This window comes from Dermochelys coriacea, chromosome 2, assembly GCF_009764565.3.
Source record: "Dermochelys coriacea isolate rDerCor1 chromosome 2, rDerCor1.pri.v4, whole genome shotgun sequence".
NCBI classification, from domain to species: Eukaryota; Metazoa; Chordata; order Testudines; family Dermochelyidae; genus Dermochelys; species Dermochelys coriacea.
This window is the reverse complement of record NC_050069.1, coordinates 232736577-232754946: the sequence shown is the minus strand read 5'-3', so window position 1 is coordinate 232754946 and position 18370 is coordinate 232736577. Positions and strand designations below refer to the sequence as shown.

General features: G+C 38.6%; 1 protein-coding gene across 1 annotated transcript in view; it reads right to left on the bottom strand.

Moving 5' to 3' along the window:
* Nucleotides 1-661: 661 nt before the first annotated feature.
* Nucleotides 662-18370, bottom strand: part of MALRD1 (MAM and LDL receptor class A domain containing 1) — a 481748-nt gene continuing 464039 nt past the window's right edge. Inside the window, 5 exon segments of the mRNA XM_043509412.1 lie at nucleotides 662-1042; nucleotides 2458-2523; nucleotides 4193-4268; nucleotides 11890-11986; nucleotides 12080-12162. Of these exon segments, the coding sequence (XP_043365347.1) occupies nucleotides 932-1042; nucleotides 2458-2523; nucleotides 4193-4268; nucleotides 11890-11986; nucleotides 12080-12162 (433 nt within the window). The 3' untranslated portion in view covers nucleotides 662-931.

Below are 18370 nucleotides of genomic sequence, written 5' to 3'. Positions count from 1 at the left end.
CAGAATATTTCTATAAGGGCAAAATAAAAAAGAATTTTGTCAACTATATGAGCCTATTGGACTCTGTCGAGGAACATATATTGCGAAGTTGCTTAAACTATAAACATCTCAAATCTTTTCTTTGCATCACAGATTATATTCAAAATTAGGAGACAATCCAATATCACCCCCTAAAATCCTGCTGATTATTCAGAATTACACTAAGGTTGGGAGGCCATAATTCTTGGCTCTGGTGGGAAACAATCTATTCAGCAGAGAAGATGGTTTGTTGCAGAGGCTAATATCCACCTTCTATCAATCACCAACCTAAAAACATGAGTAGCTTGTGGTGAAAAGTGGAGCAGAAGGACGTTTGAGTAGGTATGGTTTTCAATGTTAATTTTTATGTCTTTGTGAAGTCATGTATACAACACAGTGTGTCAGACCTCTGACTTGCAAAGCTGGTATTCAGACCCAAGACTAAGACATTTATTATAATCACTTTACTATAGCCTGGTCTGCTTGTTTGGATGGTACATTAGCTCTCCTCCTTTTTCCCTTTGGAACACTAAAATAACTATGTAAAGTGCCCTTATGGTTCAAAATTACAGAAATGAGTCACCTTTTCTCAATAGCAGCAGTAAAATTAGAACCAAAAAACCCCAAGAAAATGGTTTGAATTAAGTGAAACTTCTTTTTATTAATATACTTGAATTTCAACCGTTCAAATGTGCAGTGAATTCATAGTTACAATTACCAGTCTATTTTTGTACCAAGAGAAATATCACATAGGTTTAAACTTTCACATATGCTATTTTCACGGTAGTGCTATATTTAGAACATAATTATTTTAATTGAGGAATTATTTCACAGTATTCTAATCACATACTTTCCACTAGATTTTAGAAACAAAATCTTCAGACAAAGGAAAAAATTACACACAGTATCAATTCTATTGTATGTCTACTTTGAAGAAATTGCACAAGTTCTCCATGTTTTCTGTTGCTTTGCCATAAAGAGGATTGGAAAAGGAAGAGACACTTGTATCTTTACTGGAAGCATGCTAGAAGAAAGGCATAAAAATGTTATTTCAGCAGTAAGTGCGGTTTGGAAATAGGTGCAAGAATGGCAGTAGATATTAGGATATCCAAGTAACATGCAATGACACTTGCCCCAGAGAACATCCTTATGTTCAAACTAAGCCAAGAATCCCAAACATTTTGGTCCAGATTCTCAGCTGATGTAAACGAGCATACTTCTCCTGAAGTAAATGCTTGCTGGGTGGCCTTGGGCTAGTCAGTTCATCTTTCTATACCTCTGTTTCCCACCTGTGTCTGTCTTGTCTGGATAGATTATAAGCATTTTTTTACAATGTCTAGCACAATGGGGCCCCATCTGATTTGGATTTCAAGGTGCTACTGTAATACAAATGAATAATAATAATGATCTAGCCCCTTGAGTACATTTTTGCAGCATCATTATTATAGGAGTGCTTTGGTTAAGTAACTGATTGCTCATCCCTGGAGAGGTATTTAAAGCACCATATACATTGAGTTATGGACAAGGATATAAAGTTACTCTCAATGGAAGGCCTTTTGTCATCCCTGACCATTTCTTGAACAACTGCCTTACTGATAAGGGTTAAACTGCTGCACAAAATTGTGAAATGCTATGCTACATTAAGCAACTGAATGAAGTTCATGGCAGTAGCTTCAGCTGTACCTGGGTTGCATTGCTGCTAAAAGTTGTGGATGGAGGAATATGTATGATTTTCAGGAAGTTCCCAGCCTTTCCTTTAATATTACATTGACGGCACCTCCTAATACTGCTATATGTAATAAGGAAAGATGAAATCCTATTTAACAGATTATCTAAGACTCTTCTGAGAGATTATTATAAGCAAGCAATGGAATGGCTAGTAGTACTTAGAACCATGTCAGTGAATTTTCATTTTGTAAAACTCACAGAGAAGCTAAAGACTCAATTTAAGATTTGCACCTCTTAATACAATTCAGTAGCATAATCATTTGTCTTGAAATTTTCTTAATTCTGAGCTGAACATGGTACGCCCAGAAGAGCAGTCTATTTGCATTTACTGTATTTGGTATAATGAAATGTTTCAAATTGAGCAGCCATCTTAGTTCTTTTAAAGAGAAAACCCAAATAAGGAGATTAGAAAAACATTTAATTTAGGATTTGCAACTTAATTCAGAATTTCAAATTAAACTCCATACAAGGTTGTTTCAATTAGTAATCTAGTTAAAAACAAATACTTTGCAGTAAAGTCATCTTCATACTTAGTACTCTGCCTAAATATGCTTATCTATCGGATCTTTTCTGTAATATTTAGCAAATGCAAGCGGAAACAAAGCAAAGTAGAGAAGTAGTTTGTCAATAATGCAATAATTTGAGAGAGGTTTGAAATACCCATCATAGGAATGAACGTGGAATTTTGAAAAGAAAATTATTGATACATACCTCCTGCTGCGTTTGCCACGGGGAAACGCTGATTTGAACAACGGGTGAGGCAACATACTCAGGAGACTACAAAAGAGATAGATCAGCTTCAGAGCAACTTTATTTAACAGTAAGTGACATTAAAGAGAGAGATAACTGAACTATTGTCATCAAATGATACAACTGAGAGATAAAATTAAAGCTAAACAACAAATTATACAATTATATGGGCAAAAATGTGGTAATGCTAGGTCTAGGTTGAGTCTGTCAGGAAGGTCAGTTAAGCTGAGTTTGTTAAGTACTTAACTTTTGTTCATCTGAAGAATAGTGATACTGTTATTATTTGACTATATTTTCTGATTGGAGACATGAATCACTCAAACTTAATGTTCTTTAAACTCTGGGAAAATAGCGTAACCTTTGTTTTGGCTCTTACAGAAAAAAATTATTGGAAGCACATATCATTCGATTCTTAAAGAAAACAAAAGAGAAAATCCAGTGGAGCACCAGATTTCAATCACAGTGCCCAGTGATCTTTCATCCAGTATGAAAATATCTCTTCTGACAACACACTTCTGTTTTTCAACTTGCTATTAAATGAAGCCTGTCAAGAATCTATTTTAACTAAAATAGAAGTGTCCTAGTAAAATGGACATGACTGTAATGGGAATGTTTCTAACATGCTCTTACAAACCCAAACCTGCAAGTGAATGAATCTGATCTAATGTTTCCAAAATCAGATTTGCGGAACTTTTTATAGAAAGTAAATGGCATGTCATCGTTAATCCTGTTTAATACTGTGGTGGAATCTGATATTACTTACTGAGGAAAGGATAAGAGAAATTTTATTTGCCATGGCAAACTTAGCCTAGTTCTTATAGTTCAGATAAGAGTATTCTCAAAATGAGGTAGGGAAGATGCTTTAAGATTTAATTTGCACCTTTTATTTCCAAGGCATATGGATAATGTTCTTCAAATGAGTTATTTTTAAATTAAAAAATAAGTCATAATACCACAGCAATGTAATTGAGATGCATTCAGTTAATGGGCTTGAACTGTCTAACTTAGAGCAGAATTTTTGGCCCACTATATAATTTGATGCTTGAATCTTTTCTTCCTGAATCTTTACAACTGTATGAAGCTGTTAGATGTATAATTTAATTAGCAATGTTTTATTAGTAAACTCAGTTATGTTCAGCAAATGGGATTAGGCAACGCAATACCACTAATGATATATTCTGCAGACTTTTTGTTTACTATAATATTTTATAGCAATGCAAATTGCAAAGAGTTTAAAAGATTAGAGTGCGTAGCATAGTTTTCACTAAATCCAATGGTGTTGCATACATGTAGCTAAGTGCTGTAGTTTAGCTAGTTCTCTATGTTTTTAAAGTGCTCTTTATTTTCAGAAGCACGAGGAGAGAGAGAAGCCCAGTGAATGGGCATTTGCTCTAAATATCTGACTAAATACTCTAACCAAAATAGGTGTTATTCAGATTCACCAGCCAGCGAATATTAGCTGCAATCACAAAGACATTCCTAACACTATATTGCCTTCAAATGGGTCTATCAGTATGCTGAAAATACAGTGCAGTAGAAATCTTACCTTGACTGCCAGTGGCAATGAAGTAGTTTTGTAAGACTTATTTTCTCTATTTAAAAACATTCATTTGTTTTCCTGGGCACCATGTTTGAACAACACTGTGGCTTTGTACTTTCTACTTCTGTAAGTGTACAACTGGCTATTGCTACTTACCTTTACTTCCCCAGGTGAGCTATGATCCTCATACAATGGGTTAGTGAATGCAGTATTATGGATTTCCTCCAGGTTCCTTAAAAAGACATAGACTCTCAATAGTAAAACTGGTTAAGGCTGAGCCAAAAAGATAAAGGGCAAAATTCTTTCCTGATATAACTCCACTGAAGTCACCAGAATTACACAGGAGATGAATTTGGCCTGCTGGGTTTTGTTCTGTGAGCTAGCAGTTTTTGAAAAGACAGTAAAAATAGAATTGTTTAACTTGTTTCTGCTAAAAAATAATATACTATTGCACATCCAAGGACTTATGCAACATGATTTACAAAGTGTCATGTAAGGATATTTGGTGCTATACAATAGGTAAAACAGGGTCAAACAGGTAAGTTATGGACTCAGACCTTGTCTACACTACCAGGGTAAGTCGACCTAAGTTATGCTACTCCAGCTATGTGAATAATGTAGCTGGAGTTGACGTAGCTAAGGTTGGCTTACTGCGGTATCTACATCACGCTGCATCAACGGGAGACACTCTCCCACTGACTTATGTTACTCCTCTCGTTCCGGTGGAATACCAGAGTTGACTGGAGAGCGTTCTGCGGTTGATTTAGCTGGTCTTCACTAGGCCCACTAAATCGACCCCCCGCTGCATAGATCGCAGCAGCGTCAATCTCCAGTAAGTGTAGACTTGGCCTTCACTTTAATGGCACAAGCCCAAGCGGCACAAAGACATCATAGTACAGTGCAGTAAGGAAGAGAGTGGCATGTGGTCTTAGACCTGAATACTATACAAAACAGATTATTTTAATGGAGGAGCCTAATGTACATTAATTAGGACGCTGTTCCAAGAATAAGGGGGTAACTTGCAAGAAGACACAAAGTCAGGAGCGGTTGAAAGAGACAAAGGGAATTTCTGGGGGTGGAGAGCATAACAGAGTTATTGGCAGAGGAAGACAGAAGGGGGAATAAAGGAGATACGGGCAGGAGCAAAGTTCTGGTTTGTTTTGAGGAACCTGCTCTTGCAAGTTGCTCTCACTCCCTTTACTCTCTGACTACTAGTTGGAATTATATGTCTTGTTTTTCAGCAGGAGATGACTAGCCAAGTGGGCCCTTGCAGCTCGCTCACCCTTGGTAAGTCCCAATTAGTAATCAGTCTCTTATCCATAAACAAGCAGATTTTCAGCTTCCTAATCAAACCGCTTATGATTTTTTTGAGGTATGGTGAAAACGGATTGGAGTACTGTTGCCAGACATTCAAACAACAAAGCTAGTAGGCAGGGTAATTAAATATCACAAGAACATAACATTGCATGTGCCTTATTAAAAGTTATAACAGTGTTATATTGGTAGCAGTATGTGGGATTAAATCATTTTCTTTATACCATTGTTTTGCCCCAAAACTCTAGTGATCCAGTATTCCTTAGTGTAACATAAATTGATCATGAATAATCATGTGCAACCAAATTTTAAAAGGGATTTAGGTTCCTAACTCCCATTGGTTAAAAAACAAATCTTACCCATAGTCTTAGCTGGCAACTTGTAATGTTGAAATGAATGGATTTTTTAAATCACCTTCCCAGTAAACAACTTGTAGTTATACTTAAAAAAACCCCATCATCTTATTTTGAGATTACTTAAAAGTGGACAGAGTGGATTTTCATGTGTAAAAACCTGTCACCTATGTGTGTAGTTGCTTGAATCCATCAACTGTATTACAAGATGCTTGCCTGCACATCTTTTTTTGTTATTTTGTTTAAGTAAGACACTCTGTGATGGGGCAGAATGGCCCCACACTGGAAGCGCAGGGGTTAACTCTTTTTGCTGTGCTGGCAAAAATGGATGCCAAACTGATGTTACTTTGCAAATTTGGACCCATATCCCATAATGTGAACATGGTGTATTATACCTTTGGCTAATTAGGAATATAAGGATTGTCATACTAGAACAGACAGCAGTTCATTCACTTCAGCATCCTGTTATTAACGTGGATGCTGCACAGAGAGGCATAGAACTGCAGTATTACACAGAAGATGAAAATTCTTCCTGATGCCAGCTGGTCATCAGTTTACACCCTAATTTTAAACTTCTTGAGCAGTCAATTTCACTAAATATATAGCAGTGACTTGAGTTAATCTCATTCTTGTAATGCTTGCTGTTACTTGACATTACTCTCGTTGAAAGCTGCAGCCATGAGCTGTATGTCCATCACAAGGTCTCACGATGGGAATTAAGTTACATATCTTGTGTCAGCCCTCTACAGTAAAGGGTAAACCAACTTATCACTCACAAATATCATAGTCCAAAATAATAAATCCATAGGTCAAGTATATAAAACGCAGCCATGTAGAATCTCAGATTAACAAAATTGGAAAAAGAAGTTGCATCCAATGAAGTAAGCTGTAGCTCACGAAAGCTTATGCTCAAATAAATGTGTTAGTCTCTAAGGTGCCACAAGTACTCCTCCTCTTTTTGGAAAAAGAAGGGATCAATTAGGGGGAAAAAATGCCAAATGGTTGGATTTTTAGGAAAAACAAACTAAGCCACAGGTATGGGTGAAACAGCTCAGATGGAATTGAGTTTTCTAACATAACCAGAGCTACCACAAAAAGGAAAGGAAAGAATTAATCATCTTGGGTTGCAAACCAGATCACATGGGTGATACTTTTGCCAAACTCATTTCCATGACAGAGCAGCAGCTGTTGCTTTTGTACAGATTCCACTCACCATGAATAGCATCACACTCTAATCAGAGATGGGAGAAAGTTGCATTGATGATAAAAACACTTGTCAGTGTTTAAAGAGATCGTTGAGTTGCATAAGGCTTTTTTAATGGAAAAATCAATGTATCTGGATTTAATTGGTTTGGATGTAACAATTCAAAATTCAATCTTGACTGCAAAACCAAACACTGTCAGTTTTAGCTAGAATACAACATACAATGCTATGCAGTCTATGTTATAAGAGTGTGCCCTCAATTGAATTTTACCACACTTATAACCAAAAAAATAAAACAAACAAACAAAAACAGCTAAAAGACAAACGATTCAATTCTAATTACACTTATCTCTTGAACACATACTTTATAGATGTTTCAAACTGTAAATCTAACGAAAGGTCTCAGTTCTTAAAATATTCACAAAGCTTTTTACACACAATGTAGATTTAAAAAATATAGTGTAGTCATGCCATTCTGCAGAGGAAATGTATGTCAGGGTGCAATCTGGGTAGACTCAAAAGACAGTTATGGTGATTGGTTTAGAATTACTGTACATCTGGGTTTCTTGCTTGATTAGGCTGCTAATATACTGTCTTGTCTGCCTGGTTCTGTACTTCATTTCCTTTTCAGTTATTTTTTGCTACTTTGTATTTTTTTTAAAAAAGGCCTTTGCATCTCTCATCTTGGTCATGTTCAACTTAAAGACTGAGTGATCTCCTGGTTTTCTCTCCTCTAGTTACATTGTATTCTCTGTCCTAAGTGTAATAGCCGTCAGAAATATAATTTCTGAAAAAAGTCAAGAATAAACCAAGATCTTCTTACTATGGCATAGACTGTCCTCTCCAGGAAAATACAGTGGTGGTGGAAATAGCTCCTATAGAAACAAAGGTGGCATTTGGAGTGCTTTCATAGGCTGATAAAACAGCTTATGGAGAAGAGCTACATGCCTGTTGACTTCCGTCTTGTGCTTTTACCACAAGACCATACCTCCCCTCTCCTTCTTTCCAAAAGAACGGCCTCCATCTCCTGCCATTGTCTCCTCTAACCCATTTCCCCAAAGTTTCTGAGTCTGTTTACTTTTTGATACCTGCCTAGTAGTGATGCTGCTGACAAATTCCAGGAGGATTGGAGTTCTGTGCTCACTGGGACTGATAGGAACAACATCTCCCAAGGTACACTAACACTGTCACTAGTGGGCCAGGCAAAGGATGGATAATAAATAGAATCAGAAGAACTAGGGACATTGGCAGTGCAATAGACAGTGGCAAATAAACACATCTGAGCAGCTTGAAAAGGATTTTCTAGTAATTGTTTAACATTTATCCGGGAGGGGAAAAAAATCAAGCTTGGGTGGACAACTGCAAAGAACTGGAAGCCATCTTAGTGCCTTGCTTCCATTCATTCAGGAAGGGCATCTGCCACAGAAAAAGGATCATGGCTGGCAGCCTTGCACTGAGCCTAAGCACCTCATCTCTGGAGCACAAGCAGGAATGTGGGAACCTGTCAGGTTTCCTCAAGGTTTGGGGTTTCTCTCTCTACAAAAGTTGCCCACAACCCTAATTGAGATCCTTGTAGTCACTGCCATATTGGAATGGCGTTGTGGCAGTGATATACACAGCTGTCAAGCCATGGGGCTGGCTGCTTTTGTCCATTAGGAGAAGAATGATACAATTTAATCCAACAGGTCTCATCATGTGAGTCATAACCCTTAACCCAGCAGCTGTCTAAGGGTACAGGCCTATTCCTGTTCCCTGTAGCTGCTCTTCTTATAAACAAGATATGCTGCGTTACTTGCAGCGAGTCTCCATCAGATGCTAGAACAGTGCTACAAACCATTGTGCACAATCCTGTGCTAGTTCCTTTGAGGTACTGATAGATCCACTGTCTCCTGTAAAGTGCTATGGGAACAAACACAAAAGCTTATGGGAGTGTCTGAGGAGGAGCAGCTGCAAATGTCTGAATATGCAGCCCCATAATGGTATGAGAGCCTGAACATGTTTAACCTAATAGACATTATATAAACAGGGGCCCAATTGTGCACTGATCACTCAGGCCAAACTCATTCTGAATAAAGAATGAAGGATTCTTCTCTTAGAGTACAACACTTCTCCTGTGCCTAACACCTAGTGCAAAATCACATCACTCCATGAAAGGTGCAAAGTGGACATTGGTCTTTGTAATGAAACCAAGCTGTGATAAAGTATCAAGTGCAGTTAACCCTTCAGTCACTTAAATGCCTCTGCTGCATCAAATCCTCTTCTTTAAAAGCAGGAGTAACATCTCAGGTCTCTGTGTGGTCCTATCACATTGAGCACTTTACAAGCTTATACAAGCACAAATCACTTATAATTATTATTATTTATTGGCACATTATTATTATTTACCAAAATTTGCTGGGTGCTGAACACACCTTTCAGAATATGGAGTTGCTGCCTGGATGAAGTTTGAAACAATGTCCTCATGATTTCATGGCTACAGTGACCTGTGCATCCGGATTTTTGGTCCAAATCAGCTGCCTGTTAATAGTGACCTAAAACAATTGCTGTCTAATGGTGGTTTGATGCTGTATGTGAAGTGAGTTGGTAATCTCTGTCTCATTCATAACAGATAGCACTCTAAATCAGAAAAGCCTCCACCATCACAAGCTATCTTTTTGGAAATCACAGCAGACAGGTCAAGGACTAATTAGGCCCTGGAGACTGAACTGTCTAACTTTTCATCCCCAGGTCACAGCTGAGATACATGCAGAGGGCAGTGTGGGGAATCCTGCACTTATTACGATCATTATTATCTGTATTACCATAGAGCTTAGGAACCCCAATCATGGACCAGAATCACATTGTGCTAGGTGCTGTTCAAACAGAGAACAAAAAGGCTGCCTGCTTGCCTGCTATTGTCATTTCATGGTGGTACCTCATTGTGTAGAAAAAAGAAGATTCTAGAGCTGTCATTCTGGCATCTTTTGTCAGCTTATTAATTAAAATAAGGGGGGAGGATTCTGTTCCTTAAATCCTGGCTGGGAAGCTAGAAGACAAGTGGGTAAAAGTTCAGTAACCCTTAAACCATCTAAAGCAGGTAGAAGGACAAGTTTAGGAAGTAAGAGAAGTAGCATAACAATAAATAATACTTTACACTACAGCCAGTCAAATTAACAGTAAACATGTTTTGGGAAAAATACCAAAACATTTTTGCACAAATGTTCATAGAAATTTTAAAAAAATCAGTCAGCTTTAGGTGACACTGAGGGTAGCACGATTCATCTCACATTTCTATAGTGCCTTCTATCTAAGAACCTCAGAGGGCTGTACAAACTGGAGTGAATTAAACCTCAATGCCCAATGAAGTAAGATAATGAAATTTTATTATTCACACTTTAGAGGAGGAAACAGAAACAGAGTAGTTAGGTGAGGCCATACAGCAAGTTAGTAGCAAAGCCAGGATTAGAACAAAAATGTTCTTAGTTCATAGCTCACTGCTGTGTCCAGGAGACCATGCTGTTTCCTAGTTATGGTGGAATGTTGATTAGTGGGGTCTCCTCAGCAAAAGTCTCAGTCCATAAGTTTGCAGTGTTTAGCAGTGGGGTTGAGAGAGAGGGGCAGCCGTGAACTGAAAAAGGTCTGCAGTAAAGCAGGAGCATGAAGGAGATGAGGTGGCTTTTGAAGATGAAGCCTGGAGAAGAGAAACTGAGGGTGAGGGGAGTCTTACAATACAAAATGACGTGGACAAGGCAGAAGAGCAATAGGAGTTGACAATAAAGAGAGACCCTGGTAGCTAGTTGTCTCTGTGTGTGTGTGTGTGTGAGAGAATTGACACTATAGAGAGGAGAGGCAACTGGCAGTAGAAAGAAAGAGAGAGAGAACAAGAAATCCAGCAAATGCAAAGAGAGAGAGAGAGGGAGAGACTGGACTGTAGGAATGGAAAGGAGGGTTGAGAGAAGAGGAACAGAAAAGGCAAAGAGTGTTGCTAAGGTAACCCCAAAAGACCTGTCAATGATCTGTGAGTCTGAGGGGTATTTTTCAAAGATTATGAGAAAGTGAACGACTGGTTAAAAAGAACCTATGTAGCAGCATTATAGAAACAGCACTTCTTTATTTCAACCATCCTTGCAATGTTTTTCCTTTCTCCTTTGATAATTATGGTGGAGTCATTTTATATTTTGGCATGCCAGCAAGAGATTGCTTTTATTTGCACAGCACCAACCGCACAAAAGGCACATGATAGATAGGGCCCAGGCTCCAAGGTGCTCACAATCTAGATGAGTGTGGGTGTGGAGAGAGGAGAAGAGGATGGGGGAAGTGGTAAAAGCCATGTGAATGGTGAAAGAGAAGAGAGCACACAGCTTAATAGTTCCACAAATCTTGTTTGGATTCTTATTTGTCTATTCTTTAAATAAATGAATAAAGATATTCAGTCTTTCTGAACTAATCCTTTTTGTTAGAAAAAAGTTTCTATTCCATGCAGAGTAATTTTCACATGGAGGGGGATGCTTTGAAAACAAAAGTTCTTCAATGTTTCACAAATATTTTAGAAAACATTTAGGGCAAAATTCTGCTCTCTGAAGTACACACAGTGCCTGCTGGCTTCCTGGGGAGTTGGAGGTGTGCATCTGAGAATTGAATTTGGCCTTGGAAGTTTTGAGAAACCACAGATGTCTCCTAGGTCCTCCCATTTAAACATCAAGTAAAAGAAGATGGGCGTTTCTGAGCTGTTATGGATCCTGGGGCTCTGTAATTCAGTGATAACCACACAATCTTGCATTTAAGGTACTCTAAGCAATCAAGATGCATTTAGCTGTTTTCAGTTTGAGGTCCACTAAGGTCAGCTTGTGGTGCAAAGCCAGGTTTTATGTTTATAGCTGCATATTTAAGGCAAACAGACTGAGAGGAGATTTAAAAGGTGAAACCACAGAAACTGGGCAGTTAGCTGTTGCTTTGTGGCACATTTTTGTCTGCTTTTGCACACAATAAAAGGCTTCACTTACGTTCTTGGCACTTTCTTCTTCCAAAGGAAACACAACACAGCAACTGTGATTTTGATCAGTAGGAAAGCTAATGCAATGCCCACGCCAATCCAAATATCTGCAAAGTCAGACCAAAGAAAGAGATAAATAAGCAAAGGGAAACACTAAAAGAATGGCTTGAGTGCTGTTAATGTCTTTTCACCTGACCTACCATTTTGAAGGGAAATGGAAGCTGAAGCTGGGGGAGGATTAACCTTGATGTGGCAACGATTTCCTTCCCATTCTTTTCCACATCTGTGAATAAAATAAAAAAAAAATTTGTGAGAAAGGAGGGCCTGGGGATGCATTTAAGCAGAGAATGTAGGGAACATGCTAAAGGATGATAGAAAGCACTGGAAATTACAGTTCAGGTAGTCCAAATGCTCTTGGGCATTTATAGCTATTTCCAGAATGCATAACCTGCAGGATCAACATTGATGGACTGAAAAGGCAAATTCTAAATACAAAAAACAAACCAGAAAGGTTCATAAGCAGCCCCCACAGTTAGCTGTTCTGTCATCACTGTCCATCACCAAACAGCATTGTTCTACACCAGTACTTGCCCAAGTGTGACTCATTCCCCTGTTATTCCTGTTTTCTTTGGCTCCAGTGAGAATAAGAAACATTTCAGAGTAGAGAGGCCAGCCCTCGCAGTGGAGAGGAAGGCCTGGGAGCAGAGAAGGGAGAGAAAGAATCTGTGTTTCTTTTTCTTTCTTCCTATCTAATCATTTGTTATTTTATTCTTCTTTTCAAAATACAATCCTTAACCAAATTTCCACTGAAAAACTAACTAACCAAAATAAACCAGCCACTATAATCCTTTCAAATGACTGTAAAGTTGCTGATCTCTTCACTTTAAGGGGCTAGAGGTTCAATTGTGGAATCCATAGAGCACACTCTCAATCTCACCATATATGAATGCAATTGAGAGACTGAAAGAATCAGCTTAGTGCATCGATTTCATTGACCTATGACTACATAAATCCAGAAGCATGTCTATAATCCCTATCTAGGATGGTCTAGGATCTTGGTAATTATGATGGCCTTTTGCCTTTTACAGATGCTTGGCTCCTTCTCTCCCTGACCATTTTGTTTTAATATTTTAATTTTGAGCCAATAAACCACACAGAGACTGTTACATTGAGTTTTAAAATAAGGATAGGTAAATCTATATATTGTGTGAATTACACATATACAAACAATATTAAAAGAACATTATTAAGGTTGGAAAGTCAAGCATCAATGCTAGGAAATCCCAGAATTAAGGTTGCTTGTACAACCTTAAATTGGCCCCTTTGTGCCTGTGCACATAATTATATGATCACAACTCTTTTTGTTTCTATATAAAGGGGGCTAGGGGGAAGAAAGAGATTTCAGAGATTCATGTAGTTTAAGGCCAGAAAGGACCATTAGGTCATTTAGTCTGACCTCCTACATATCACAGGCCATTACATTTCACCCTGTATTGAGTCCAACTTGTGTTTCACTGAAGCATATCTTGCAGAAAGATATCCAGTCTTGATCTGAAAAAATCAAGAAATGGAGAGTTCACTACTTTATATTTTGTTTCAAGCATCAATCACTCTCGCTGTTAAAAACTGTGCCTTATTTCTGATTTGAATTTGTCTGGTTTCAGCTTGTAAGCTGTAGCTCACGAAAGCTTATGCTCAAATAAATTTGTTAGTCTCTAAGGTGCCACAAGTACTCCTTTTCTTTTTGCGAATACAGACTAACTCCACTGCTACTCTGAAAGCTTCCAGTCACTGGTTCTTGTTATGCTGTTTTACTAGATTAAAGAGCATTTTTGGCACTCAGTGTTTTCTCCCCATAAAAGTACTTATACACTGCAATCAAATCATCTCTCAGTCTTCTTTTTGATAAACTAAACAGTTTGAGCTCTTTGCATCTTTCAACGTACCGTATTTTCTCCAGCCTTGCATCTTTTTTTTTGTGTTCTTTTGTGCACCCTCTTATACTTTTCAACATTCTTTTAAAAATATGGACAGCAGTACTGGATACAGTAGGGCAGTATTGGTCTCACCAGTGCTGCATACAGAGGGAAATTTGCCTCCCTTGTCTCCTGTTTACACATCCAAGGATCACATTAGCCCTTTCTGTCACAGCATGTTGAGATGCTTGTCCACTATTACTGCTAAATCCTCTTCAGAGTCATTACTTTCTGGTTTCAGAGTAGCAGCCGTGTTAGTTTGTATTCGCAAAAAAGAAAAGGAGTACTTGTGGCACCTTAGAGACTAACAAATGTATTTGAGCATAAGCTTTCGTGAGCTACAGCTCACTTCATCGGATGCATTCCTTTCTGGATGCATTACTTTCTGGTATACAGTACCCTGTTCTGTAGGAATGGCCTTGCCTGCCTTGTTGCTAGAGGTATATCTTTGCATTTGGCTATATATATTAAATGGATTAAGAAATGGCTAACTGACAGATCTCCAAAAGTAGTTGCTATTGGGAATCATCATTGAATGGGGGTGTTTCTCATGGGATTCCACATAGTATAGTATAGTACTAGGCCTGAAGCTATTGAATATGTTCATCAGTAAACTGGAAATAAATATAAAATCACTGCTGATAATGGAAAGACATTTTGTGAAACAAGAAGAATAGAAAGAGAGTTCACCTACTAGTCAAGACTTCCAGCCTTGGCTTCACTATTTAATTTACTTTTTGCCTTTTATCTGTTGGTAGGAAAAACTTAGTGTAGTATCAGCCACTAGAATAGAATGTAAATCCATCAGACAAGCCCTGTTTGTAATCTGGAGATTCACCCAAATGCTTCTGAGGTTTGGCCCTTCATTAATTACAAATTGGCATTTCCCAAACAAGAAGTTGCAAATGTTATTTTCTCCCTTCTGCTGAGATGCCTGCAGATTTCACTAAACCTGGAAATAAAATGGGATGGGCTTTTTTCCCCCCAATCAAAACCCAACCCAGCATATGTGGATGCTGAATGTAGCTTTTACTGAATCCAAACTCTTTTCTGGATGAAGGGGAGGAAGGTGTACAAAATGTCTTTACAAAAGTTTGCCTACTTTCATGTAGGGCCAGATTCTGATCCTTCTACTCATGTTGAATAGCACCTTATACTACATATGCGCTCACTGACTTCAGTGAGACCATTTGTGGAGAATGTACTCTCCAATTTGAATGGAGGGATCTGATCCTTAATGATTAAAGAAAGATGTTAAACATAGCCAGTCCATGAATTAAAAACAATTGCAAACAATATTTCTGTACAAGCCATACAGTGAAATCTCAGGTTTCAGAGTAGCAGCCGTGTTAGTCTGTATTCACAAAAAGAAAAGGAGTACTTGTGGCACCTTAGAGACTAACAAATTTATTAGAGCATAAGCTTTCGTGAGCTAAAGCTCACTTCATCGGATGTGAGCTGTAGCTCACAAAAGCTTATGCTCTAATAAATTTGTTAGTCTCTAAGGTGCCAGGTGCCACAAGTACTCCTTTTCTTTTAGTGAAATCTCAATTATCCCAATCGAGTGGGGGACGTTGAGGATGCTGAGATAACTGAGAGAATTTTCAAAATCAATAAATCAAATGGGCATGACCTTATTTAGGATAACAAGGAGCTTTGGATGACTGAGATTCAGAAAAAATGACACTACTATTTGTCAGCAATCCACAGATGACATCCTGCATTACATCACTTTCATATGAGATGCAAAGAAATCTCTCAATATCCAATGTCTGCCTGAGATTTGGCTGAGGTGGCACTGGTGGGGAGAGGGAAACCTGTCAGCTCTATAACATTGCCCTCGGATTGTTAAGGCAAACTTCAACCTTGGTGTACAACTGAATTTCTCAATGTTTCTGAATACCCGAATAGCCATTGCCACAGAAATTACCCTTTTCCATTGATGGTGGCAAGAAGACTGCACCCCTTCCTGACAGATTCAGATTTTGGCACAATGATCGAGGCATTCATGGCTCTTGGTTTGGTTACTGTGATTCTCTATTCCTAGGTATGAAATTGCTGATCTTGTAAAAGTTAAAATTGATCAAGAATACAACAGCCTGACTGCTCAACAACATAGGCTGTAGAGAGCATGATTCCAAGGTGTTTCACTGGCTCTCCAGTGAATTTCAGCTCAAACAGGAGCACTTCTCCTATTCTCCCAGACATCCCCAATTTACAGCTTTACGCTGCATAATTAGCACAACAGCAATGTTCAGTGAAACACAGAACTGTTGACCCTAAGAGTGAAATTCATGCATGCAGGAGACCGAACTTTCTCTGTAACTAATTCATAAACCTGGAGCTCACTCCTGGAAGAGACCAAGGTGATCCTAAAACCATCAGCAGAACCAAAGGCAAAACCCTATTTCTTTGACCAGGCCTTCACACAGGAACACTGTACTAAAAAAACAACACAGGAAAATGAACTAAACAGAACCAACCAAACCCCTACAACTGAAAGGAAAGAGAGATTTATGTGTACACCTCTATGGACTTGATTGTCCATTGCCTTGTGCCTTGCATAATCACTTACATCTTTGCAAAATGAGTGTAAAATGTCATCATTTGATCTGGTGGTGATTTACACTCACTTTGCCCTCTGCACAGGTATATATGACTAGCAAAGTTGGAAGGCAGCAGAAAAATCAACCTCATAGTCTCTTTTGGACCTGTTTTGTAAGTAAAAAAAAAAATCTCCACAAAAGATGTGCAAGGCAAGCTTCTGATTCAACAGCAAATTAGACTGTAAACTCTAAATTAGACTAGACTCTATCTGGTCAGGGAATATGTTTCCTTGTGTGTTTGAGGGCAAAGTACAAAATAAGGCCCAATCCGGACTGTGGCCTTTGGGCATTATTGGAATAATACAAATAATAAATAACAGTAATCATAATATCAGGCAGATATATAAGGAAATGAATGAAGATTTCTTAGCCTTCATTATATAGATATATGGAATCCTGGTATTTTACTGTCTTGAAGTGAACTTTAATTGCTCTAACAGCTCCAGGTAGGTCTGTGCAGCTTGTAGTATAAAGCCAAGAGTCAGATCACTTGAAGTCAAGTTAATGAAGGAGAACACTCCTAATTACCCTTCCCACTGCTGTGGTTACACAGTTCTCACAGCACATTACTTTCAGTTGAAAGGCAGATGAGTTGCTTCCTTCAAAGTCACTGTTGCTTTCCTCTTAAGATTTGGGCAACTGGGGATACACAAATTATGATGTGAAGGAGACACCCTCCAGGATAGAGGTCAAATATGCTCTCTGGGCAATGTGTTAAGTCTCCACCAGCAGGGGTGGGAGGAGTTTTGAAGGCATTTCTTAAAAAAGCCTCTCCTAACCTGGAGCTATTCATTTTATTCTGAAGACAGGCGATTGTAGAAGTCACTGAATAAATCCCGTGAGCCATAAAGTTCTGAAGTTCCACATTAAAAGCATACAATTAATTTGCTTGGACTAATTGCTTGCTGACTAATTAGCAGTAGCGTATTTCAAAGAAGTGCTATGTTTCTAAGAGCCATCCAACTCCTACCTGAACTAGGGAGATAACCATTCCTATCCATCCAGGCAAGGGGCATCCTCATAGTGAAAACAGGAAGAGAAAGAGAGAGAAACAGATAAACCAGCGTTTAGAATCCTTCCATCCCAGTACACAATCCTAATCTATCCTGCCTGATAAAATGTCTTCTGCTATTAGCAAGTTCAGATGGGAGAGTCACCCTGGAGTGGGATGGTTTTAACTCTTCCAGTTTTGCCCCTAGGATTTCCAACTCATTACTCCCTAGAATCATAGAATCATAGAATCATAGAATATCAGGGTTGGAAGGGACCCCAGAAGGTCATCTAGTCCAACCCCCTGCTCAAAGCAGGACCAAGTCCCAGTTAAATCATCCCAGCCAGGGCTTTGTCAAGCCTGACCTTAAAAACCTCTAAGGAAGGAGATTCTACCACCTCCCTAGGTAACGCATTCCAGTGTCCCTAATACCTATACTCGTAATGCTGTGGAATGAACTATAGTACTGCCTATGTTTCTGCACCCTGGGACTGTGGTCGTAGCTCATTTAACTCAGGAAATAAGGAACAGGCAAAGATTTTTTCCTTTTAGATGTTCATACAGGGCAGGTCTAATTTACCAGGAACATGTCTAGATGACAAAGTGCTGCATCTCAGGCTATAGAACTTTACATTACATTAAGGACCGTACATGTAAAACTCAAAACAATTAGAACTAATGCAAATGCTTATTTCCAGTGCCTTCAATTTGATTTGAATATCTCCACCTTGAGTCTGATTCTCTACTTGTGCAGTCATTTGCACTTGTGCAAAGTGGATGTAAAATACTACCTCTCTGATGTAATAGCATTATACACCACCTTTGCACAGGTGTAAATGACACCACCAGTGCAAGGCAGTGAAGAATCAGGCCCCTGACCTTCAAATGTAGAGGTGATAAGAGCTCAGTGAGCTGTAT